Source organism: Grus americana, unplaced genomic scaffold, assembly GCF_028858705.1.
Source record: "Grus americana isolate bGruAme1 unplaced genomic scaffold, bGruAme1.mat H_85, whole genome shotgun sequence".
Lineage (NCBI taxonomy): Eukaryota > Metazoa > Chordata > Aves > Gruiformes > Gruidae > Grus > Grus americana.
The window spans coordinates 1-26129 of NW_026561410.1; the positions used below are offsets into that span (position 1 = coordinate 1).

Sequence of the window (26129 nt, forward strand, 5' to 3'; positions counted from 1 at the left end):
AGTAGCTCCCAGTAAGTCCCTGTGCTGCCTCCCAGTAAGCCCCAGTAGCCCCCAGTGCTCCCAGTAAGCCCCAGCAGCTCCCAGTAAGCCCCAGTGCTGCCTCCCAGTAAGCCCCAGTAGCCCCCAGTGCTCCCAGTAAGCCCCAGTAGCTCCCAGTAAGTCCCTGTGCTGCCTCCCAGTAAGCCCCAGTAGCCCCCAGTGCTCCCAGTAAGCCCCAGTAGCTCCCAGTAAGCCCCAGTGCCGCCTCCCAGTAAGCCCCAGTAGCCCCCAGTGCTCCCAGTAAGCCCCAGTCACTCCCAGTAAGTCCCTGTGCCGCCTCCCAGTAAGCCCCAGTAGCCCCCAGTGCTCCCAGTAAGCCCCAGTAGCTCCCAGTAAGCCCCAGTGCTGCCTCCCAGTAAGCCCCAGTAGCCCCCAGTGCTCCCAGTAAGCCCCAGTGCCGCCTTCCAGTAAGCCCCAGTAGTCTCCAGTGCTCCCAGTAAGCCCCAGCAGCTCCCAGTAAGCCCCAGTAGCTCCCAGTAAGCCCCACTAGCTCCCAGTACCCTCTCCGTGCCTCCCACTGCCCCTCCAGTCCGTCCCAGTGCCTCCCAGTATCCTCCCAGTACCATCCCAGTCCCTCCCAGTACTTTCCCAGTCCAACCCAGTGCCCCTTCAGTTCATCCCAGTGTTTCCCAATCTGTCCCAGTACCTCCCAGTACCATCCCAGACCATCCCGTTGCCTCCCAGTCCCCTCCCAGTCCCTCCCAGTCCATCCCAGTATCCTCCCAGTGCTCCCAGTATCATCCCAGACCACCCCAGTGCTCCTCAGTCCCCTCCCAGTCCCTCCCAGTGCCTCCCAGTATCATCCCAGTGCCTCCCAGTTCCTCCCAGTCCCATCCCAGTCCCCCCCAATCCATCCCAGTCCCCTCCCAGTTCCTCCCAGTACCATCCCAGTCCCTCCCAGTCTCCTCCCAGTATCATCCCAGTCCCTCCCAGTGCCCCTCCACTCCATCCCAGTCCCTCCCAGTCTCCACCCAGTGCTCCCAGTATCATCCCAGTGCCTCCCAGTGCTCCTCCACTCCATCCCAGTCCCCTCCCAGTCCATCCCAGTCCCCTCCCAGTTCCTCCCAGTCCATCCCAGTCCCCTCCCAGTGCTCCCAGTGCTCACCCCTGGATCCAGGCGAAGATGATGCGGGTCACTATCCCCACCCCGTCTGCAGGGGCACCGGTTTGGGGTGAAAATGGGCGATTTTGGGGTCCCCGGGGGATTTTGGGGTGAAACTGGGGGGGTTTGGGTACAGGGAACGGGGGGGAAACGAACAATTTTGGGGTGAAAAGCACAGATTTGGGGTGGAAACGGTGAATTTTGGATACAGGGTAATTTTGGGGTGAAAGTGGGGGATTTTGGGGTCCTAGAGAGATTTTGGGGTGAAACCGGGGGATATTGGGTACAAGGAATGGGGGGAAAATGAAGAATTTTGGGGGGAAAATGGGAGATTTTTGGGGTGAATATAGGGGATTTTTGGGTGAAAATAGAGAATTTTGAATAGAGAACAATTTTGGGGTGAAACTGGGGGGTTTTGGGTGCGGGTAGTGGGGTGAAACGGGGAAATTTTGGGGTGAAAATGGTGAATTTTGAGGTGTGGGAGGATTTTGAGGTAAGAATGGTGAATTTTGGGTCTGACAAGATTTTGGGGGAAACTGGGGGATTTTGGGGTCCCAGATTGATTCTGGGGCGAAAGCGGGGGTTTTGGATGCGCAGAGTGGGGTGAAAATGAGGGATTTTGGGGTGAAACTGGAGGATTTTGGGGTGAAAATGGGAAATTCTGGGGTGAAAACAGTGAATTTGGGGGTGAAAATGGTGAATTTTGAGGTCCAGGAGGGATTTTTGGGGTGAAAGTGGGGGGTTTTGGGTCCGGGAGGGTTTTGGGGTCCCAGATTGATTTTGGGGTGAAACTGGGGGGTTTTGGATGCACAGAGTGGGGTGAAAATGGGAAATTTTGGGGAGAAAATGGCTTTTGGGGTGAAAATGGTGAATTTGGGGGTGAAAAAGGGGGATTATGGGGGGAAACTGGAGAGTTTTGGGGTGAAAGTGGGGGGTTTTGGGTCCGGGAGGGTTTTGGGGCAAAACTGCGGGATTTTGGGGTCCCAGATTGATTTTGCGGCAAAACTGAGGGATTTTGGATGCACAGAGTGGGGTGAAAATGAGGGATTTTGGGGTGAAAATGGTGAATTTGGGGTGAAAATGGTGAATTTTGGGGTCCGGGAGGGATTTTTGGGGTGAAAGTGGGGGGTTTTGGGTCCGGGAGAGTTTTGGGGTGAAACTGGAAGATTTTGGGGTGAAAACAGGAAATTCTGGGGGAGAAAATGGGGGATTTGGGGCTAAAAATGGGGCATTTTGGGGTCCCAGAGGGATTTTGGGGTGAAACAGGGGAGTTTGGGGTCCGGGAGGGATTTTGGGGTGAAAGTGGGGGGTTTTGGGTACAAGGAGTGGGGTGAAAATAACAATTTTGGGGTGAAAATGGCAAATTCGGGGGGGAAAATGGTGAATTTGGGGGTGAAAATGGTGAATTTTGGGGTCTGGGAGGGATTTTTGGGGTGAAAGTGGGGGGTTTTGGGTCCGGGAGGGTTTTGGGGCAAAACTGGGGGATTTTGGGGTGAAAGTGGGGGGTTTTAGATGCAGAGAATGGGGTGAAAATAAGAGATTTTGGGCTGAAAATGAGGAATTTGGGGCTAAAAAGGGGTTGTTTTGGGGTCCGGGGGGGATTTTTGGGGTGAAACTGGGGGGTTCTGGGTCCGGGAGGGTTTTGGGGTGAAAGCGGGGGGTTTTGGGTCCACTCACCGCGCAGCACCCAGGTGACGGTGGCCCCGGTGACGGTGGCGGCGCTGTCACCCACCCCCACGGCCTGGAGCACGGCCCGGGTGGCCAGAGCCCCCGCCAGCGTGCTGCACAGCGCCTGCCCCAGTAACCACCAGTAACCACCAGTAACCACCAGCCACCTCCCAGTACCCCCCCCCCACGCACCCCTGGTCACCTCCCAGTAAGTCCCAGTAACCTCATGTCACGTCCCAGTGACTCCCAATAACACCCAACAGCCCTCGATCCCACCCCCCATACCCTCCCAGTCCATCCCAGTCCCCTCCCAGTCCATCCCAGTCTCATTCTAGTCCATCCCAGTGTCTTCCAACAACCCTCAATCCCCTCCCAACACCTCCCAGTCCCTCCCAGTCCCTCCCAGTCCCCTCCCACTCCAACCCAATCTCATCCTAATCCATCCCAGTACCTCTCAGTTCCCTCCCAGTCCATCCCAGTTCCCTCCCAGTATCACCCTAGTGCTCCTCAGTTCCCTCCCAGTGCCCCCCAGTCCCTCCCAGTGCCCCCCAGTCCCCTCCCAGCGCCTCCCACTCCCTCCCAGTGCCCCCCAATCCCCTCCCAGTCCCCTCCCAGTGCCCCCCAATCCCCTCCCAGTGCCTCCCAGTCCCCTCCCAGTGCCCCCCAGTCCCCTCCCAGTGCCTTCCACTCCCTCCCAGTGCCCCCCAATCCCCTCCCAGTGCCCCCCAATCCCCTCCCAGTGCCCCCCAGTTCACCTGCAGGGCGTCCCAGCACTGGTACTGCAGGTAATCGGGGCTGACGCTCTCGGGGTACCCCTGGGGCAGCAGCACCCGCGGGGGGGGGGGACATGGGGGGGGGGAGCCCCCAAACCCTATTTCAGCACCCCGGTACCCCCCACCCCCCCCCAGGACCCCAATATCCCCCCCCGGACCCCAATAGCTGCCTCAAGACCCCCCCCAGAACCCCAGCAGCCCCCCCAAACCCCCCCGATATCTCCCCCAGGACCCCATTAAAAGCCCCCAGACCCCAACACACTCCCCAGCTCCCCCTGGACCCCAATATCTCCCCTGGGGACCCCCCAGGACCCCAAGAAACCCCCCCAAACCCCCTCAGGCCCCCCTTAGACACCAACCCCCCCCCCCCTGGACCCCAATATCTCCCCCAGGGACCCCAAGAGACCCCCCAAACCCCCTCAGGAGCCCATTAGACCCCCCCAAACCCCCTCAGGAGCCCATTAGACCCCCCCCCGGACCCCAATATCCCCCCCGGGACCCCAACAGACCCCCCCAAACCCCCTCAGGAGTCCCTAACCCCCCCGGGACCCCAACAGCCCCCCCCAAACCCCCTCAGGAGCCCCTAACCCCCCCCCCCGGGCCCCAATATCCCCCCTGGGACCCCAACAGCCCCCCCCAAACCCCCTCAGCAGCCCCTAACCCCCCTCCAGGACCCCAATATCTCCCCCAGGACCCCCGTAGCCCCCCCAAACTCCCCCCAATATCCCCCCCCCAGCCCCCCCCCTCACAGCGGCAGCGCGGCGCAGGCCGGAGGGCGGGCAGACACCGGGGGGGATGAGGCGCTGGAGCCCCCCCCGGGGGTCCCCTTGGTAACGAGCGGCTTCACGGGAACCCCACAGCTCCCGGCAGAGCGGGGGGGGCGGGGGGGACCCTGAGGGGGAACGGGGGGGGGTCCCGGGAGGGGGTGGGGGGGTCCCGATACCCTCCGGCAGCTCCATCCCGCCTCGCCGGAAGCCGCGGGGCCTGACGGGAAAGAGCGGGGCCTGCTCGCACCGGGCACTTCCGGCCGACGGGCTGGGATCGCGGTCCGCCAAATCTCTATGGTCTCCTTTGAGGCGGGCTGGGATCGCGGCCCGCCAAGTCTCTATGGTGTGTGTCGTTCCCCCCCCCCCCCATTGAGGCGGGCTAGGCGGGAGGTCCGCCAGGTCTCTATGGTCTCGGAATGGGACAGTCTAGGAAGGAGGTCCGCCACGTCTTTATGATCGAAAGGTGGGACAGTCTAGTAGGGGTTTGCCAGCTCTATGGTCTCCGAGTGGGACAGTCTGGGAAGGAGGTCCGCCAACTCAATGGTTTTCCACGGGGCACTCTAGGAGCGCTGTCCTCCTGCACTCTATGGTTGCCAGCGTGGCGCCACGTCTCTATGGTTCCATGGGACGCTCTAGGCCTCCCGCACTCTCTATGGTCACGCAGACACTCTGGTACCTCATCCCCGCCTCTCTATGGTACCATGGGATGCTCAAAGCCGCCTCCCCCCGGTCTCTATGGTCACAGGGCCCCTCTGGAGCCTCTTTCCCCCCGTCTCTATGGTCTCACCCCTCCTTGGGTGTCGGCCCCCGCCCCAGCAGCCACACGCAGCCACACGCAGCCAATGGCCACAGCTCCAAGCGCTTTATTGGGTGGGATGGGTGGGGAGGGGCAGGGCCACCCATAGGTCACCGTGGGGCACCCCTGGGTGCTGTGGGTCGCCATGGGGCACCCATAGGTGTCATCCGGCACCCACGGGTCACCACGGGGCTCAGTGGACACAGACACGAAGCAAAGCTGTGGTCCTCCAAGGGGGCGTTGACCCACCTTCAAGACCCGCGGTTGATTGTGGGACACCCGTGGGTGCTATGGGTGACTGTGGGACAACCTTAGGTGCTATAGGGCACCCATGGGTGGCCGAGGATCACCATGGGGTTCAGCTAACACAGACACAGAGGAAACCATGGTCATCCAAGGGGGCGTTGACCCACCACCAAGGCCCATAGTTGACCATGGGGCACTCAGGGTGCCACGGTTCACCTTGGGGCACCCATAGGTCTGACAGGGCACCCATGGGTGGCCGAGGATCACCATAGGGTTCAGCTAACAAAGACACAAAGGAAACCATGGTCATCCAAGGTGGCGTTGACCCACCTCCAAGGCCGGGGAGCACCTGTCGTTGGCTGGGGAGCACCCATGGGTGCTGTGGGTCACTATGGGGCACCCACAGGTCTCACGGGGCACCTGTGGGTGGCCGAGGATCACCATGGGGTTCAGCTAACAGAGACACAGAGGAAACCATGGTCCTCCAAGGTGGCGTTGACCCACCTCCAAGGCCCAGGGTTGGACAGGGAGCACCCGCAGTTGGTCGGGGAGCACCCACGGGTGCCGTGGGGTGGCCGCGGGGCTCAGCTGATGTAGACGCGGTGGAAGTCGTGGGCGCCGAAGGCGGCGTTGCACTTGGGGCACTTGCGCTGGCGCGTGTCGTAGCGGCTCTTGACGCACTCGAAGCAGAAGACGTGGAAGCACTTGGTGAGGACGGCGTCCTTCTTGCGGGCGTTGCAGCACGGGCAGGTCAGGCGGGCCTGGGGTGGGAGGGATGACAAGATGGCCGTCAGCTCCATGGTGGCACCCTACCAGCCACCTCCTGGCACCCAAGGTTCTCCAAGGCCACCCAAGGTCCTCCAACCCCCATCCATAGACCTTCAACCCCACCCAAGGTCCTCCAGCACCCACCCAGCTTCTCCAGCACCCACCCAAGGTCCTCCAGCACCCATCCAATGTTCTCCAACCCCACCCAAGGTCCTCCAGACTCTTCTAAATCGTCCAGCACCCACCCAATGTCCTCCAACCCCAACCAAAGTCCTCCAGCACCCACCCACAGTTCTCCAACCCCACCCAAAGCCCTCCAGTACCCAAAGGTCCTCCAACCTCCATCCACGGTTCTCCAACCCCACCAAAGGTTCTCCAGCACCCACCCAAGATCCTCCAACCCCACCCAAAGTCCGCCAGCCCCCACCCAATGTCCTCCAATCCCACCCAAGTCCTCCAGCTCCCACCCAAGGTTCTCCAACCCCACCCAAGGTCCTCCAGCCCCCACCCAAGGTCCTCCAAGCACCCTTCCTAGCAGCAGGGAGCTCTGGGGGAAGGTGGGGGTGTCCCCCCCACCCTCCCCCCCCAGCACCCAGGGGTGCGCCCCCCCCATCCCCAACCGCACCCGATACTCCTTGATCTCCTCCTGGAGGATCTGGTCGGCGTCGGCGTAGACCTCCACCTTCCGCTGCTTCTCCAGCTTCCGCCGCAGCCGCGACAGCTCCTCCTGCGGGGACCGGGGGGTGCTGACCCACGTACACCCCCTATAGGTCCCTCTACACCCCCTATAGGTCCCCAAAGACCCCCCCCGAGACCCCCAGATGCCCTACAGGTCCCCGTAAACCTCCTATAGGACCCATAAACCTCCTATAGGGCCCGACAGAGCATCTATGGGTCCCAGAGACCTCCTATGGAGACCCCAAATCACCTATAGGTCCCTGCAGACCCCTTATAGAGCCCCCCCGAGCTTCTATGGGAGCCACAAACTCCCCATATGTCCCCGCAGACCCCCTATATGGCCCCATAGACCCCTATAGGGCCCAACAGAGCCTCTGTGGGTCCCACAGACCTCCTAGGGAGACCCCAGAGCACCTATACGTCCCCGTAGAGCCCCTAGAGGGTGCCGCAGAACCTTGTAGAGCTCCTTTAAGTATGTATAGATCCTCTATAGGATCCCATAATGCTCCTATAGAGCCCCCCCCACCCCCTATAGGGCTCCATAACACCCCACAGCACCTGTACCCCCCTCCGAACCCTATAGAGCCCATAGGATACCATAGATGTCCTATAGAGCCCCCCAAACTCTATAGGGTGCTGCATGTCCCCTATAGACCCCCCCCAGACTCTATAGGTCTCCTATAGACCCCCCCGACTCTATAGGGTGCCGTACGTCCCCTATAGACCCCCCAAACTCTATAGAGCACCATAGGTCTTCTATAGATCCCCCCCAGACTCTATAGGGTGTCATATGTCCCCCATAGACCCCCCCAAACTCTATAGGGCGCCATACGTCCCCTATAGACCCCCCAAACTCTATAGGGCTCCAAAGGTCTTCTACAGACCCCCCTAGACTCTATAGGGTGCTGTATGTCCCCTATAGAGCCCCCCCCATAGATTCCATACGTCCCCCCCCGTACCTGGGCCCGTTTGAGGCTGAGGGACTCCTTGTCCTTGGCCGCCCGGTTCTCGGCGGCGCAGGCCTGCAGCTCCCGCAGCCGGGCCTGGACGTGCTCCCCTTGCGCCCGCAGGTCCTCCGCCAGCTGTGCCGCTTCCACCGCCTGGGCACCCCGAGAGGTGGGTGACGCCCCGCCCCCACCCCCCCCCCCCGGCATCAATCGGGGTCTCCCCACCCCCACCCCAAAGTTCCACCACCCCATGTTGTCCCACCACCCAAGGATGGGGTTCCTCCCCCACCCATCCAAGGATGGGTTCCTCACCCACCCAAAGATGAGGTTCCTCATTCATCCAAGAATGAGGTTCCCCACCCGCCCAAGGGTGAGGTTCCTCACCCACCCAAAGATGAGGTTCCTCATTCATCCAAGGATGAAGCTCCTCACCCACCCAAGGATGAGGTTCCCCACCCGCCCAAGGGTGAGGTTCCTCACCCACCCAAAGATGAGGTTCCTCATTCATCCAAGGATGAAGCTCCTCACCCACCCAAGGATGAGGTTCCCCACCCGCCCAAGGGTGAGGTTCCTCACCCACCCAAAGATGAGGTTCCTCATTCATCCAAGGATGAAGCTCCTCACCCACCCAAGGATGAGGTTCCTCACCCACCCAAGGATGAGGTTCCTCACCCACCCAAGGATGGGTTCCTCACCCACCCATCCAAGGATGAGGTTCCTCACCCACCCAAGGATGGGGTTCCTCACCCACCCATCCAAGGATGAGGTTCCTCACTCACCCAAGAATGAGGTTCCTCACTCACCCAAGAATGAGGTTCCTCACCCACCCAAGGATGAGGTTTCTCACCATCCAAGAATGAGGTTCCTCACCCACCCAAGGATGAGGTTTCTCACCCACCCATCCAAGGATGAGGTTCCTCACCCACCCAAGGATGAGGTTTCTCACCCACCCAAGGATGAGGTTCCTCATCCACCCAAAGAGAGCCTCACCCACCAAGGTTCCTCATCCACCCACCCAAGGATGAGGTTCCTCACCCACCCATGGACATCTGGGAGGTCCCCACCATGGATGCTTGGGCGTGTCCAGCCCCGCCCACTTGCCCCACCCACCTTCCTCTTGTTGAGCTCCAGGGCCTGGGAGCGCAGGGCCAGCTCCTTCTCCACTGCCGCCAGGCTGCTCTGCAACCCCCGCTCCTTCTCCTCCAGCTTCTGCACTACCAGCAGTTGGGCGTCCACCTAGGGACAACCACCCGGTGATGCCTGGGTCACCTCCACGGCCAACGGGGTCCACCCTGGTGACCTGAGTCCTCTGTGAACCTTGATGGTGAAGACCTGCTCCACCATCTCATCCTTCTCCTGGTCACTTGGGTCCCTCCAGCCCAACCATATGGGTTCTCCTGGACCCCCATGGACACCTGGGACCCCAGGACCTCTATGAAGACCTGGGTCCCCCCTGGAGACCTGGGTCCTCCACAGACCTTGATGACAAGGACCTGCTCCACCACCCCATACTTCTCCCGGATTTCTGGGTTCCTCCAGCCCAACCATCTGGGTTCCCCCGGACCCCCATGGACCTCCCTAAAGACCTGGGCCCTCCAGGAACCTTGATGGTGAGGATCTGTTCCACCACCTCATCCTTCTCCTGGTCACTTGGGTCCCTCCAGCCCAACCTTCTGGGTTCCCCCGGTCCCCCTTGGACACCTGGGTTCCCCTGGATCTCTCAAAATGCCTGGGACCTCCATGGAGACCTGGGTCCCACCTAAACACCTGCATCCTCCATGGATCTTGATAATGAGGACCTGCTTCATGACCTCATCCTTCTGCACATCTGGGTTCCCCTGGACCTCACGGACCTCCCTGAAGACCTGGGTTCTCCACGGAACTTCATGGTGAGGACCTGCTTGGCCAACTCATCCTTCTCCTGCACATCTGGGTTCCCCTGGACCCCCATGGACCTCCCTAAAGACCTGACTCCTCCACGGCAACCTGGGTCCCACCTGAGCCTTGACGGTGAGGACCTGCTTGGCCAACTCATCCTTCTCCTGCACATCTGGGTTCCCCTGGACCCCCATGGACCTCCCCGAAGACCTGACTCCTCCACGGCAACCTGGGTCCCACCTGAGCCTTGATGGTGAGGACCTGCTTGGCCAACTCATCCTTCTCCTGCACATCTGGGTTCCCCTGGACCCCCACGGACCTCCCCAAAGACCTGACTCCTCCACGGCAACCTGGGTCCCACCTGAGCCTTGACGGTGAGGACCTGCTTGGCCAACTCATCCTTCTCCTGCACATCTGGGTTCCCCTGGACCCCCATGGACCTCCATGAAGACCTGACTCCTCCATGGCAACCTCGGTCCCACCTGAGCCTCGACGGTGAAGACCTGCTTGGCCAACTCATCCTTCTCCTACGCATCTGGGTTCCTCCAGCCACAACCACCTGGGTTCTCCTGGACCCCCGTGGACACCTGAATCCCCCTGGACCTCCCCGAAGACCTGGATTCCCCCTGGAGCCCACCTGAGCCTTGAGGGCGAGGACCTGCTCGGCCAACTCGTCCTTCTCCTCCCGCAGCAGCTTGTGGATCTGGTTGGCCTTGATTCTCTCTGACATCAGCTTGAAGTTGGCGTCGTCCTTCTCCCGCAGCTGCTGCAGCAGCCGCAGGTTCTGCTCCTGCATGTCCTCGAAGGCCTGGCCCGTCACGTCCATCTCCGACAGCAGCGCCTCCTCCTCCTGCCCCGGGGCAACATGGCCGCCGTGAGGTCACCACTGCCGACCCCCGTGACATCACCACTGCCCGACGCCTCCGCCCGCGCCGCCCTTCCCCGCCCCGTGCGACTGCCATGTCGCCGACCCGGTTCGTAACAGCACCAGGACGCCCTCCCGAAGTCACGCGGCGCGCCGGCGATGTCACGAGCCCCCACCCCGCCAAAACGCTGCCCCTCCCCGCCCCGCGAGCCGTCCTCCCCGCCGGCCGTCTACGCGCCGCAGAGCCGCGGCGCCCTCGCGACGTCACGCGCCTGCGATACCGTAGGACGCGCCTGTGACATCATAGAGCCCGCCTGTGACGTCGCAGGCGCTGCCCGGCGGCCATAAACGCCGCCCCGCCCCCCCCCAATCACGGAGATTTTCCTTCCCGGCCTTCTACGCGCGATCAAAAACGCGCTTACGACGTCGCAAACCGCGCCCATGACATCACGCTGCCGTAAGCGCTGCCTGCCACCCCCCCCCCCCCGCAGAGGCCACACCCACCACCCCCCGAGCCCCACCCTCATAGGCTCACCCCGGGAAAACCACGCCCACAACGCACCAGGCCACACCCCTCCCCGAAAGCCCCACCCCCATCCCCCGCCCCTTCCCTGAGGCCCCGCCCCCTTTCCTCTACCCTCCCTCCTTCCCCATAGGCCGTGCCTCTCCCCAGGCCCCGCCCCTCCCCTCAGGCCCCACCCACCTGCTTGGTGGCCGCCAGCTTGCGCTGCAGGTGCTCGATCTGCTCCTCGGCGTGGCGCAGGCGCCGCAGGGCCTCCTCGTCCGCCAGCTTCTTGCTCTCCCGCCGCTCCCGCTCCTCCAGCTCCCGCGCCCGCCCCCGCAGCTCCTCTGCCTGCCGCCGAGGAAGGGGGGGGGAGACACACGACACAACCGCGTGAGGTCACGGGGTGAGGTCGTGACGTGAGGGAACAGGGTGAGGTCACAGCGTGAGGCAACGGGTTGGGGTCATGGCGTAAGGTAACGGGGTGAGGTCACAGCGTGAAGGCAACGGGGTGAGGTAACGGGGTGAGGTCACGGGTTGGGGTCATGGTGTGAGGTAACAGGGTGACATCACAGCATGAGGTAACGGAGTGAGGTCATGGGTTGGGGTCATGGCATAACGTAACAGGGTGACGTCATGGGGTGAGGTCACAGCGTGAGGTCACAGCGTGAGGTAACAGGGTGAGGTCACGGGTTGGGGTCATGGCGTGAGTTAACAGGGTGACGTCACAGTGTGAAGGCAATGGGGTGAGGTCACCGGGTGAGGTCGCGGTGTGAGGTAACAGGATGAGGTAACTGGGGGGAGTAACAGGGTGAGGTCATGGCGTGAGGCAATGGCGAGGTGATGGGGTGAAGCCATGGTGTGAAGTAATAGCGTGAGGTCACGGCCTGCGACCGCTGTGACATCACGGTTTAAGGGAACAACGGCGGGGAACGACATAAAGGGCGGGCGGGAGGTCACGGCTTCGCATGCCCTAGCGCGGCGTTAGCGTGGCGTTAGCGTGTCAGCGCGCCGCTAGCGTGTCGTTAGCGTGTCAGCGCGTCGTTAGCGCGCCCTGACCTCGGCCTTGCTCTTCCTCTCGGCCGCCATCAGCTGCACCTTGTCCCGCTGCTCCTTGGGCGCCGACTTGTACATGTCCAGCAGCAGCTTCATCTCCTTCTGGCTCTCCTGCGCCTTCCTGCCCGCCGCGCCCCCCTCCTTACCATCTCGTTTGCATCTCGTTTGCATCTCGTTTGCATCCAACCCCCAGAAAACGCACACCCCCCCCCCACCCCTCCCCAATTACCCCCCTGTAACCACCCTCAGGGCCCCCCCACCCCCAGCCCCCCGATATTCTCCATAACCACCCCCCCACCCCTCCCAGGACCGCCAAATCCCCCCCAGCCCCCCAAAACCAGTGTGTTCCCCCCCCAGCCCCCCGATACCCCCTCATAACCCCCCCCCCCAGGACCCCCAAATCCCCCCCCAGCCCCCCAAAACCAGGGTGTCCCCCTTCCAGACCCCGATACCCCCCATAACCCCCCCTAGGACCCCCAAATCCCCCCCCAGCCCCCCAAAACCAGGGTGTCGTCCCCCCCCAGATTCTGATACCCCCCATAACCCCCCCCAGGACCCCCAAATCCCCCCCAGCCCCCCAAAACCACCGTGTTCCCCCTCCCAGCCCCCAATACCCCCCATAACCACCACCCCAGGACCCCCAAATCCCCCCCCCAGCCCCCAAAACCTGGGTGTGTCCCCCTCCCAGCCCCCCAATACCCCCCATAACCCCCCCCCCAGCCCCCCAAAACCAGGGGGTGTGTTGTCCCCCCAGCCCCACTCACTTCAGCTCCCCCCGCAGCTGCTTGAGCACCTCCGAGTCCTTCTTCTTGGGATCGTCGGGGGGGCCCTTGGGGCGCTCCCGCTCCCGCAGACGCTCTCGTTCGGGGCCCCCCCGGGAAGCTCCGGGCCGGGGGAGGGTCGGGGGGGGTTCCTTGACGCGGGGGGGAGGGGGTTGCGCCGGAGGGGGCGCGGCGGGGGCGGCAACGGGGGGCGCGGGGCCGGGAGGCTCCTCCTCCTCGGGCGGCCGGCGCGGGGGGGGCGGCGCCTCAGGGGGGGCGGGCGCGACAGCCACCTCCCGTTTGGGCTCTGGGGGGGCGGGGCCAGGCGGGGCCCCGCCTTCTTCTTCCTTGACGGGGGCGGTGCCCGGGGCCCCCCCAGCGGCCGCGGTTTCCTCGGGGGGAGCGGCAGTTTGGGGGGGCGGAGGGGGCGGGGCGCTGCCTTGAGGGGGTGGGGCACCGCTGGCTTGGAGGCGGAGCTAGAGGAGAGAGGGCAGTCAGCGGGCCACGCCCGTGAAATGGGTGGCATAGCCCTTTTAAGAGAGCACACCCCCCCCCCCCCCCCCCCCCCCCCCCCCCCAAAGCCCTGCCCTCTTGGTGGGCCCTACCAGCTCCCCCCACATGTTGCCCTTTTAAGGTCCCTCCCTCGGGCCCACACATGACGATGGGTGGCATAGCCCTTTTAAGAGACAGTACGCCCACCAAAGCCCCACCCTCCCGGTGGGCCCCCCAGACCCCCCCATGTGGCCCTTTTAAGGCCGCTCCCTCAGGCTCACCTCCTTAAAGGGGACAACCCCCAGGGCCCCCCACAGCGATAGGCCCCACCCCTACAGACACTGGCATCGCCCTTTTAAGGCCCCACCCCCTCAGCATGGCCCCACCTTTAAAGGGGGAAACACCCCTGTGCTCCCCTGAAACCCCGCCCCCTTAGTGGGCCCCAGCCCCACTGTCATAGCCCTTTTAAGACCTGCTCCACCCATGTGACCCCACCCCTTAAAGGGGCCACACCCTCAGAGGCTCCACCCCCTCCCTTCTTAAAAGGGCAATGCCACAGCCTCATCGAGCGATCAGGTGGGGCCACACCCCAGCCCCTTAAAGTGGCCACACCCTCGGAGGCTCCACCCACTCCTCCTCCCCTCCTTAAAGGGGCAACGCCACCTCAGCCTCCCTTACCGATACGGTGGGGCCACGTCTGCCCCCGCCCACACCCCCGGAGGCCCCACCCCCCCCCGAGGCCCCGCCCACCTTGTTGATCTCGGCCTGCACCTCCCGCAGCTTCCGCTTGTAGCGCTGGACGTCGCCCTTGAGCTGGTGGTTGTGGTTCTGCAGGCTGCTGATCAGGTGCCGCATCTCCCGGTTGATGGGCCCTGCGGGGGCACCCACGTGTCGGGGGGTGGGGTGTCCAGCCTCCCCTCCACCCCCCCCCCCCACCCCGGGAGGACCATCCCAGAGAATCCCAAGAGTCACCGACCCACCACAGAGCCCCTAAAGACGATCCCAGAGTGTCCCCCCCCAGAGGGATTAAAATCGCCATAGAGATCTAGGAGGACCACTCCAGAGAGCCTGACCCACCATAGAGCCCCAGAAGGACCTTCCTAGAGTGCCCAACCCACCATCAAGATCTAGGAGGACCACCCCAGAACCATAAAGATCTAGGAGGACCATCCCAGAGCGCCCAACCCACCGCAGAGCCCTAGGAAGACCATCCCAGAACCATAAAGATCTAGGAGGACCATCCCAGAGCGTCCAACCCGCCACAGAGATCTAGGAGGACCACCCCAGAACCATAAAGATCTAGGAGGATCATCCCAGAGCACCCAACCCACCACCATAGAGCCCCAGGAGGACCATCCTAGAGTGCCCCACCCACCATAGAGATCTAGGAGGACCACCCCAAAGCACCCAACCCACCACAGAAATCTAGTAGAAGCATCCCAAAACCACAAAGATCTAGGAAGACCATCCCAGAGCATCCAACCCACCACAGAGCCCCAGGAGGACCATCCCCAACCCACCATACAGAGCTAGGAAGACCATCCCAGAGCGCCCAACCCACCATAAAGATCTAGGAGGACCATCCCAGGACCATAAAGATCTAGGAGGACCATCCCAGAGCGCCCAACCCACCACCATAGAGCCCCAGGAGGACCATCCTAGAGTGCTCAACACACCACAGAGATCTAGAAGAACCACCCCAGAGCACCATAAAGATCTAGGAGGACCATCCCAGAACCATAAAGATCTAGGAGGACCATCCTGGAGCGTCCAACCCACCACAGAGCCCCAGGAGGACCATCCCCAACCCACCATACAGAGCTAGGAACACCATGCCAGGACCACAAAGATCTAGGAGGACCATCCCAGAACCATAAAGATCTAGGAGGACCATCCTGGAGCGTCCAACCCACCGCAGAGCCCCAGGAGGACCATCCCAGAACCATAAAGTTCTAGGAGGACCATCCCAGAGTGTCTAACCCACCATAGAGATCTAGGAGAACCATCCCAGAACCATAAAGATCTAGGAGGACCATCCCGGAGCATCCCCAGCCCCACCACGGCCCCTCTCTCCCCAACTCTACGGCCCCGCGCCCCTGTGGGTCCTCCAGGACGCCGCGGCCGACGCCACGGGTGACGGCGCGGTGACGTCACGAGTCTCACCCGCCTGCTCGTTGGCCGCCAGGTTCTGCTCGAACTCGATGCGCAGCATCTCGTACTCCTTGCGCACCTGGGCCAGCGTGTCCTCCAGCTGGATCACCTCCGTCCGCAGGCGCTTCTGCACCCCCAGCTCGTCGCTCTGCCGCGGGGAGGGACACGCGGACACGTCGGTGTCACCGAGGCGACCATCTCGGTTGGTCAACGCTTGGACACGGTGATACCCCCTGACCCAACCGGATGCCCCAGGGAGCTCTCAGGACCCTTGGGGACATCTCAGTGACATCAAGACCCATCTCCACATCTTCGACATGATGGAGGTGGCCATCTTGGATGGCCAACGGTTGGATGCCATGATGTCCCATGACCAACAGGATGACCAGGGAACTCCAAGGTCCCTTGGGGACACCTGGGTGACATCCCAGTGACATCAAATCCTGCCTCCACACCTTCAACATGATGGAGGAGGCCATCTTGGATGGCCAACGGTTGGACCCCGTGATGTCCCATGACCAACAGGATGACCAAGGAACTTCAAGGACCCTCGGTGACACCTCGGTGACACCTTAGTGACATCAAGACCCCACTCTATATTCTCAGCATGATGGAGGTGGCCATCTCGGATGGCCAACGGTTGGACGCCATGATGTCCCATGACCAACAGGATGACCAGGGAACTCCAAGGTCCCTTGGGGACACCTGGGTGACATCTCAGTGACATCAAGACCCACCTCCACACCCTCAACATGATGGAGGAGGCCATCTTGGATGGCCAACTATTGGACGCCATGACGTCCCAAGATCACCAGGACCAACAGGATGACCCAGAGAACGCCCAGGAGTCTTGGGGACACCTCGGTGACATCAAGATCCATCTCCGCAGGCTCAACATGATAAAAGTGGCCATTTTAGACGGCCAACAGTTGGACACCATGACATCCCATCACTCCCATGACCAACAGGACCAACACGATGATGCAGAGAACACCCAAGAGCCTTGGGGACACTTGGGGACACCTCAGTGACATCAAGACCCTGCTCCATATTCCCAACGTGATGGAGGCAACCATCTTGCATGGCCAACAGTTGGACGCCATGACGTCAACATGGAGGCAGCCATCTTGGATGGCCAACAGTTGGATGGTGTGATGTCCCCATGATCCCCAGGCCCAACGGGACGCCCTGGGAAGGCCCAAGGACCCTTGGGGACACCACGGTGACACCAAGACTCATCTCCTCACCCTCACCATGATGGAGGCGGCCATCTTGGATGGCCAACAGTTGGATGGTGTGATTTCCCCATGACCCCCAGGCCCAATGGGACGCCCCGGGAAGCCCCCAGGAGCCTTGGGGACAGCCAAAGCCACCTCGGGGACGTGTCCCCTCACCTCCATGTGCTCGATGTGGCGCAGGTGGCTGTTCTTGGTGGCCAGGAGGAGGGCGCGGGCCTCATCCAGCTGCGTCTTCACCTGGAGACTCTCGTGGTAGAGGAGGGAGAACTGGGACTGCAGCACCTTGTACTCCAACGTCTCCTTCACCGCCTCCTCCGGCAACGAGCGCAGGGCCACCTGCGGGGACCACGTCCAGCCGTGTCCCCCGGCATCCCCAGTGTCCCCTCAACCCCACCCATCCTTCTCCTCCTCCTCCCCTGGAGCTCCCAGATGTCCTCGCTGTCCTCCCGGCTCCCTAAACGTCCCTTTTTTTTGCGTCCCTCTACGGTTGCGCTGCGGCATCGGTGTCACCCTCCTGTCACCAAATGCTCCCGGTGTTCCCACAGTGTCCCCTCCGTGTCCCCCACGTCCTCGACATCCTCCAAGTCCCTCGTCTCACCCACGTCCCCGATGTCCCCAACGTCCCTGATGTCCCCAACGTCCCCGACACCCCCAACGTCCCTGATGTCCCCGATACCCCTGATGTCGCCGACATCCCCGATGTCCCTGATGTCCCCATCCCTGATGTCCCCCATGTCCCCAACGTCCCCGATGTCCCTGACATCCCCGATGCCCCCAATGCCCCTGATGTCCCCAACGTCCCCGACGTCCCCCATGTCCCCGATGCCCCTGACGTCCCCAACGTCCCCGATGTCCCCAACATCCCTGATGTCCCCGATGTCCCCAACATCCCTGATGTCCCCGACATCCCCGATGTCTCCAATGTCCCCGACGTCCCCCATGTCCCCGATGCCCCTGATGTCCCCAACGTCCCTGATGTCCCCGACATCCCCGATGTCCCCAACATCCCTGATGTCCCCGATGCCCCTGATGTCCCCAATGTCCCCCATGTCCCTGATGCCCCTGACATCCCTGATGTCCCCAACGTCCCCAATGTCCCCAACATCCCCGACGCCCCTGATGTCCCTGACGTCCCCGATGTCCCCAACGTCCCCCATGTCCCCGACGTCCCCGTGTCACCTTGAGGCGCTCGTGGCCGCGCACGGCCTGCTGGAGCTCCTGCTGCAGCTTCTCCAGCTCCGCCATCCGGCTGTTGGCCAACTCCTGGTTCCCCTCCAGCTCCGCGTTCAGCATCTCAAACTGGGGGTTCCCCCCCCACCCCCCAAAAATATGAGGCTCACCCCCCAAAAAAACACCGACACCCCCCCAGGGGCACCCAGCACCTCCCCAAGGGGGCCCAAAGCCCCTCAGGATCCCCCCAAACTCCTCCTGGGCTCCCCAAATCCTCTCGGGATCCTCCAATCCCCCCCCCCCGCCCAGGGTCCCCCAGATTCTCCTTGTGCCCCCCCAAATGTCCCCCAGCCCCCTCAGGGACCCCCTTGAACCCCCCAAATCCCTCCCAGGGTCCCTCAAACCCCCTCAGGTCCCCCCAAAATGTCCCCTACCCCTCTCAGGGACCCCTTTGAACCCCCCAAATCCCTCCCAGGGTCCTTCAAACCCCCTCGGGTCCCCCCCAAAATGTCCCCCAGCCCCCTCAGGGACCCCCAAACCCCCCCGGCCCCCCAATACCTTCTGCATGCTGAGGGTGATTTGTCCCCCCTGGAATCCCCCGGAGCTGCCGGAGCCGTAGGAGCCCGAGGTCAGCTGGGGACACGGGGACGTTGGGGACACCAAGGACACTCTGGGGACATCGGGGGCACCCCGGGGACTTTGGGGGCACCCTGGGGACACCCCGGGGACACCCTGGGGACATTGGGGGCACCTTGGGGACATCGGGGGCACCCTGGGGACACCCCGGGAACTTTGGGGGCACTCTGGGGACATCAAGAGCACCTTGGGGACATCGGGAGCACCTTGGGAGCACCTTGGGGACACCCCAGCAATGCCCTGGGGACATTGGGGACACCCTGGGGTCACCCTGGGGACCCCAGGGACATTGGGAACATGCTGGGGACACCCCAGGGGATGCTGGGGACAGCTGAGGGACATTGGGGACACCCTGAGAACTTCGGGAGGACATTGGGAGCACCCTGAGGACACCGGGGACACCTTGGTGACATTGGGGGCACCTTGAGGACATCGGGAGCACCTTGGAAGCACCGTAGGGATGCTCCAGGGATGCCTTGGGGACACTGGGGACACCCCAGGGACCTTGGGGACACCCTGGGGACACCCCAGGGGATGCTGGGGACACCTGAGGGACATTGGGGACACCCTGAGAACATTGGGAGGACATTGGGAGCACCCTGGGGACACCGGGGACGCTTTGGGGACATTGGGGGCAGCCTGGGGACTTTGTGGACGCCCTGGGGACATTGGGAGCACCTTGGGGACACCCCAGGGACACCCTGAAGACATCGGGGACACCTTGGGGACATCAGGAGGACATGGGGAGCACCTTGGGGACACCCCAGGGACACCCTGGAGGTTTTGGGAGCACCAGGGATACCCCAGGGAACACCTGAGGGACATTGGGGACACCCCATGACATGACCCTAGGTGACACGGAAGAAGAGGACCCCAAGTGACGTGGAAGGACCCCAAGTGACACAGAGGGACTCCAAGTGACGTGGAGGAACCCCAAGTGACGTAGAAGGACCCAAAGTGACGTGAAGAGACCCCAAGTGACGCGGAGAGACCCCAAGTGACGTGGAGGGACCCCAAGTGACGTGGAGGGACCTCAAGTGATGTAGAAGGACCCCAAGTGACATTGAGGGACCCCAACTGACGTGGAGGGACCCCAAGTGGCGTAGAAGGCCCCCAAGTGACATAGAGGGACCCCAAGTGACGTGGAGGTACCCCAAGTGACACCTGGGTGACACGGAGCAGGGACGTCTCAAGGGACGGCAATGGGTTGGGGGGACATCGGGGACGCGGTGGCCGCCCTGGGGACGCGGTAGCCACCCCGGGGAGGTAGTGGCCACCCTGGGGATATGGTGGCCGCCCCGGGGACGCGGGTGTCACCTGCTCGAGGGCCTCGGCGAGGTGGCGGTCGAGACGTCCCTCGCGCTTGCGCAGCTTGGCGCTGTCCCACTGCAGCCCCTCCACCGTCGTCCCCATCTCCAGCACCTTGGTCTCGGCGGAGGTGGCCTTGTCCTGCAGCTCCGCCAGCTGCGGGGACACGGGGGGGGGGCGTGAGGGGACACAGGGGGGTGGGGGGGGACATGGGGGGACACGGGGGGGACATGGGGGGGCGTGAGGGGACACAGGGGTGTGGGGGGGGACATGGGGGGACACGGGGGGGACGTGGGGGGTGTGAGGGGACACAGGGGGGTGGGAGGGGACATGGGGGGACACGGGGGGACACATGGGGGGAATGTGGGGGCACCCCCCCCAGTGCTCCCAGTCCCTTCCCAGTCCCTCCCAGTGCCCCCCAATCCTCTCCCAGTTCCCCCCAGTCCCTTCCCAGTGCCCCCCAGCCCCCCCCAATCCCTCCCAGTACCCTCTCCGTCTCTCCCAGTGCCCCCCCAATCCCTCCCAGTGCCCCCCAGTCCCTTCCCAGTGCCCCCCAGTCCCTTCCCACTGCTTCCAGTGCCCCCCAGTCCTCTCCCAGTGTCCCCCAATCCCTTCCCAGTCCCCCCCCCAGTCCCTCCTAGTCCCTTCCCACTGCTTCCAGTGCCCCCCAGCCCCCCCCAATCCCTCCCAGTACCCTCTCCGTCCCTCCCAGTGCCCCCCCAGTCCCTCCCAGTGCCCCCCAGTCCTCTCCCAGTGTCCCCCAGTCCCTTCCCAGTCCCCCCCCCAGTCCCTCCTAGTCCCTTCCCACTGCTTCCAGTGCCCCCCAGCCCCCCCCCAATCCCTCCCAGTGCCCCCCAATCCCTTCCCAGTGCCCCCCAATCCCTTCCCACTGCTTCCGGTGCCCCCCAGTCCCCTCCCAGTCCCCTCCCAGTACCTCCAGGGAGACGCGGTGGTGCTTCTCCTGCAGCTGCAGGGTGAGGTCCTGCAGGCGCCGGTGATCCCGCAGCAGCTCCCGCAGCAGCACCCGCCCCGGCTCTGCCAGCTCCGCTGCGCGACCAGGCGTCCGGGAGCCGCCCGACTCGAGGGGGCCGGCACCCCAAAACCGCTCCCCCCCCCCATCCCCACCCCACCCCCACCCACAGGGACCCGGTATCGGGGCACCCTGACCCCCCCCCCCCCCCGAACCCGTCAGGGATCACCTGCTGATGCCAAGGGCACGGCGGCACCCAGAAGGGAGCAAGGAATTGGGGGGACCCCCCCCACACAAAAAAAAAGGGACCCAGATATTGGGGTGACCCCCCCAAAAGGGACTCAGACATCGGGGTGACCCCCAAAAAAGGGACCCAGGAGTCCAGGAAAGCGCCCAAAAAAAGGGATTCAAGCGTTGAGGTGACCCCCAAAAGGGACCCAGGAATCAGGGGGACCCCCAAAAAAGGGACCCAGGCACCCATGAGATCCCCAAAAAAGGGTCTGGGTATTGGGGTGCCCCCCAAAAAGGGACCCGGGCACCCATGAGATCCCCAAAAAAGGGTCTAGGTATTGGGGTGACCCCCAAAAAGGGACCCAGGCACCCATGAGACCCCCAAAAAAGGGTCTGGGTATCGGGGTGACCCCCAAAAAGGAACTCAGGCAACTCTGAGACCCCAAAAAGGGACCCAGGCACCCATGAGACCCCCAAAAAAGGGTCCGGGTATTGGGGTGACCCCCAAAACCAGACCCAGGCACCCGAGAGATCCCCAAAAAAGGGTCTGGATGCTGGGGTGCTCCCCAAAAAGGTGCTCAGGTATCCATGAGACCCCCCAAAAACGGGTCTGGATCTCAGGGTACCCCCCAAAAAGGTGTTCAGGTACCCATGAGAACCCCAAAAAAAGGTCTGGGGGCTGGGGGACCCCCCAAAAAGGGACTCAGGCACCCATGAGACCCCCAGAAAAGGCCCTGGGTATCGGGGTACCCCCCAAAACCAGACCCAGGCACCCACGAGACCCTCCAAAAAAGGGTCCAGGTATTGGGGTGCCCCCCAAAAAGGGACTCAGGCATCTCCGACACCCCAAAAAGGGACCTGGGCACCAATGAGAACCCCCCCAAAAAAAGGGCCCAGGTATTGGGGTACCCCCAAAAAGGTGTTCAGGCACCCGAGAGACTCCCATGAAAGGGTCCAGGTGTCAGGGTACCCCCCAAAAAGGCACCTGGGCACCCATGAGATCCCCAAAAAACGGTCTGGGTATCGGGGTGCCCCCCAAAAAGGGACCCAGGCACCCATGAGACCCCCAAAAAAGGGTCTAGGTATTGGGGTGCCCCCCAAAAAGGGACCTGGGCACCCATGAAACCCCCGAAAAAAAGGGTGCAGGTATTGGGGTGCCCCCTAAAAAGGGACTCAGGCACCTCCGACACCCCAAAAAGGCACCTGGGCACCTATGAAACCCCCCAAAAAGGGTCCAGGTATTGGGGTGCCCCCCAAAAAAGGACTCAGGCACCCATGACACCCCAAAAATGGACCTGGGCACCCATGAAACCCCCCAAAAAAAGGGTCCAGGTACCAGGATACCCCCCAAAAAGGGACTCAGGCACCTCCGACACCCCCAAAAGGGCCCCTGGGCACCTACGAAACCCCCAAAAAAGGGGCTCAGGTATCAGGATACCCCCCCAAAAAAGGACTCAAGCACCCATGACACCCCAAAAATAGACCTGGGCACCCATGAAACCCCCCAAAAAAAAGGGTCCAGCTATTGGGGTGCCCCCCAAAAAGGAACTCAGGCACCTCCGAGCCCCCAAAAAGGCCCCTGGGCACCCCCAAAAAGGGGCTCAAGTATCACCATACCCCCCCAAAACCAGACCCCAGCACCCCCGAACCCCCCCCCCCCAACTTCCGCGGGGCGCAGGGACTCACGGCGGGCGGCCAGGCGGGTGCCAAGGTCGTGGGCGCGGCGGTGGGCACCCGCCAGCCCCTCCACCAGGCGGGCGACGGCGGCGGGGGCGAAGGCGAGACGGGGGCGCAGGCGGAGCTCCCCCTCTTCGGGACCGCTCCGGCTCAGCGCCGCGACGAATGCGGCCGCCGGCCCCCCGAGGCGACCCCCGATTCCGGGAGGGGTGGAGGGAGGAGGAGGAGGAGGGGGGGGGACAGTAGGAGGAGGGGGAGGGGGGTGGGTAGCGGGGACCCCCCAGGGCTCTGTTGGTTTTTTTTGGGGGGGGGGGGGAGAAAGAGTGAGACACCGTTGGGGCACCCCCACCTCAGCACCCATGGGTGCCCCCCAGCGTCCCCAGTTCCACCCCCCCCCATCTGATTTCTAAAGGGTTCCCCCCCCCCAGCACCCCAAAAACCTTATTGCCTCCCCTGCCCCAGCACCCCAAAATAATCCTCAGGACCCCCCTGCCCCCCCAAACTGCCCCCCCAGCACCCCAAAATGCTCAAGACCCCCTGCTCTCCAAAACTGCCCCCCTCAGCACCCCAAAATAATTCTCAGGACCCCCTGCCCCCCAAAAAGCCCCCCCTGCCTCCCCAAACTGCCCCCCAGCACCCCAAAATGCTCCTCAGGATCCCCCTGCCCCCCCCCAAACTGCCCCCAGCACCCCAAAATGCCCCCCCCACCCCTCCCCCCAAACTGCACCCCAACACCCCAAAATGCTCAGGACCCCCCTGACCCCCCAAACTGCCCCCAGCACCCCAAAATTGCCCCACAGGGATCTTGATTGACCCCAAGACCCCCCAAGAACCCCCCCCAATCCCCAAAAGCCCCCCCTGACCCCCCCAAATCACCCCCAGGACCCCCAGTTTCCCCCCCCCACACTCACCCCTCCTATCGGGACCCGCGGCCTCACCGGGGGGGGCCGGGGGGGGCTCAGGCCCCTCCGATCGGGGTTCGGGGGGATCCCCGGGGGGGGCAGGGGGGGCACCCCCCTCCCCCTCGTAGCGCCGCAGCAGCGCCTGCACCTCCGTGTCCAGCTGAAGGGGGGGGGGGAACACAACAATGGGGGTGTCAGGGCACCCCCAAAACCCAGGGCGGCGGGGGGGGGGGGTCATGGGGGTCCCTTGAGGGGATTTGGGGGGGGGAGCTGAGAGGTTTGGGGGGGCCCCAGGAGGTTTGGGGGAAGTGGAGGGTCAGGAAACCCCCAAATCACTGGTGGGGAGCCTGGTTTAGGGGGGGGGGCCCAGGGGTGTTTTGGGGGACCCTGAGAGGTGTGGGGGGACCCCGAGGAGCTTGGGGAGGGGCAGGGTGGTTTTGGGGACCCCCCCGGGGCCGTTTCTGGGGCACTTTTACCCTTTTTGAACACTCCACCCCCGTCTCCCAAACCCAGACCCCCCCCCCCAAAAGATCCCACATAATTTTGGGGGCTCTAGGGCCAATTTTGGGGTCCCCCCACAGCTTTCTGGCACCCCAAGGGCCATTTTTGGGGTCCGCAGGCCCATTTCCGGGGTCCCCGAGTAGATTTTTGGGGCACTTTCAGCCCTTTTAAGCACATTACCTATATCCACCAAATTGGGATCCCCCCCAAGAGCCCCAAAAGAGTTTTGGGGTGCCGGGACCAATCCTGGAGTCCCCTGACAGCTTTGGGGGGGTCCCTAAGGCCATTTTTGGGGTCTGCAGAGTAGTTTTTGGGGTACCTAGGGCCATTTTTGGGGTCCCTAAGGTCATTTTTGGGGTCTCCGAAACTATTTTATGGATCCCTAGGATGATTTTTGGGTTCCTAAGGCCATGTTTGGGGTCCCTAAGGCCATGTTTGGGGTCCCCAGGGTCATTTTTGGGGTCCCCAGGGCCATTTTTGGGGTCCCTAAGGTCATTTTTGGGGTCTCAGAAACTATTTTATGGGTCCCTAGGATGATTTTTGGGTTCCTAAGGCCATGTTTGGGGTCCCTAAGGCCATGTTTGGGGTCCCCAGGGTCATTTTTGGGGTCCCCAGGGCCATTTTTGGGTGCCTAAGACCATTTTTGGGGTCTCCAGAGCCATTTTGGGAGTCCCTAAGGCCATTTTTGGGGTTCCCAGGGCCGCTTTTGGACTCCGCAGGGCCATTTTTAGAATCCCCAAATAGTTGGGAGCCCCCAGCGTAATTTTCGGGGCGGCTAAGACCATTTTGGACGTCGCTAGGATAATTTTGGGAGTCTCCAGGACCATTTTTGGGGTCCCCGGGACCATTTTTGCATTATTTTCACCCCCTTTTAACCCTCGCGGCCCTCGGCCTCAGCCCCGACGCCGGTTGGCGGATCCGCGCGGGGTTTGGTTTTTTTCTCGGCAACTTTCGGGGCGCCAAGTAAGGGGTTTGGTTTTTGGGGTGGTTTTTTGTTTTGGTTTTTTTTTTTGGGGGGGTGGGGTGTGTTACGCGCACGCGTGTCCCCCACCTGTCCCCAAAACCGATTGACCAGCAGCAGGGTGGCGTCGTCGGTGGCCTGACGCTTCTCCAGCTTCTCGATGCGTTCGCGCAGCTCGTCCTCGCACGCCTGACGCTGCTCCAGCCGCTCGGCCAGTTTCTTGTTCTTGAACTGCAGCACCTTCAGGTCCATCTCCTCCTAATTGAGGGAGAAGGGAGACACCCCAGGAGTTTGGGGGGACCCCAGGAGTTTGGGGGGACCCCAGGAATTTGAAGGGGGGACCCCAGGAATTGAGGGGAGACCACACACACGACACCCACCGTGGAGGAGATGCCGCCAAGGCGCAGGGGTTCAATCAGAGTGGTGGGGGGCTGCTCTTCGCGGGGGGGTTTCTTTTCGGGGGGGCCGCCCCCCATATCGCCGGCCCCCCGCTTCGCCCCTACCCCCGACATGGCTCTGCCTGAGAGAAGGGATTTGGGGGGGGGTGGGTGGGTGGTGGTGGTTATGGGGGGGCTGTAAGGAGGTTGTGGGCACTGGGGGGGGTCATGGGGGGGTGTAGAGGGTTAGGGGGGGCTATGGGGGGGTTGTGGGGTACTGGGGGGGCTATGGGGGGGCTATAGGGGGCTACAGGGGGTTATGGGGGGCTATAGGGGGTGGTGTTGGGCACTGGGGGGGGCAGGGAAGGTTCATGGGGGGGTAACAAGGGGTTATGGGGGGATGGGGAAGTTATTGGGGTGACAGGGGGTTGGGGGGGGTGACGTGGGGGGGAAGGGCGGTTAATGGGGCACGGTGGGTGGGTAAGGGGGTGGGAGGGTCTATAGGAGTCTATAGGGGTCCGTAGGGGCCTATAGGGGTCCACAGGGATCTATAACGGTCTGTAAGGACCTATAGGGGTCTGTAGAAGTCTATAGGGATCTATAGAGATCTACAGGCAGCTATAGGGGCCCGTAAGGGCCTATAAGAGTCTATAAGGGTCTATAGGAGTC

The 26129-nt window shown here is 62.8% G+C and overlaps 2 protein-coding genes across 2 annotated transcripts; both read right to left on the minus strand.

Moving 5' to 3' along the window:
* Positions 1–1144: 1144 nt before the first annotated feature.
* On the minus strand, positions 1145–4701 carry LOC129200383 (RUS family member 1-like; the record flags this gene model as incomplete). The annotated part of the gene is made up of 4 exons (XM_054811735.1): positions 4332–4701; positions 3565–3642; positions 2819–2933; positions 1145–1190 (listed from the first exon to the last, which is right to left on the minus strand). Coding segments are annotated over exons 1-4 (449 nt in total), but the record flags the coding sequence as incomplete, so codon positions are not given.
* A 495-nt stretch (positions 4702–5196) lies between these two features.
* LOC129200385 (E3 ubiquitin-protein ligase BRE1B-like) lies at positions 5197–25603 on the minus strand. The gene is made up of 19 exons (XM_054811737.1): positions 25464–25603; positions 25174–25341; positions 23631–23781; positions 22729–23007; positions 20776–20888; positions 19851–19997; positions 18456–18530; positions 17907–18026; positions 16884–17063; positions 15502–15637; positions 14089–14210; positions 12850–13322; positions 12089–12206; positions 11231–11380; positions 10300–10512; positions 8895–9020; positions 7797–7937; positions 6785–6886; positions 5197–6152 (listed from the first exon to the last, which is right to left on the minus strand). Exons 1-19 carry the CDS (start codon positions 25593–25595, stop codon positions 5976–5978), a joined length of 3123 nt encoding a protein of 1040 aa, XP_054667712.1. The 5' UTR covers positions 25596–25603; the 3' UTR covers positions 5197–5975.
* Positions 25604–26129: the final 526 nt, after the last annotated feature.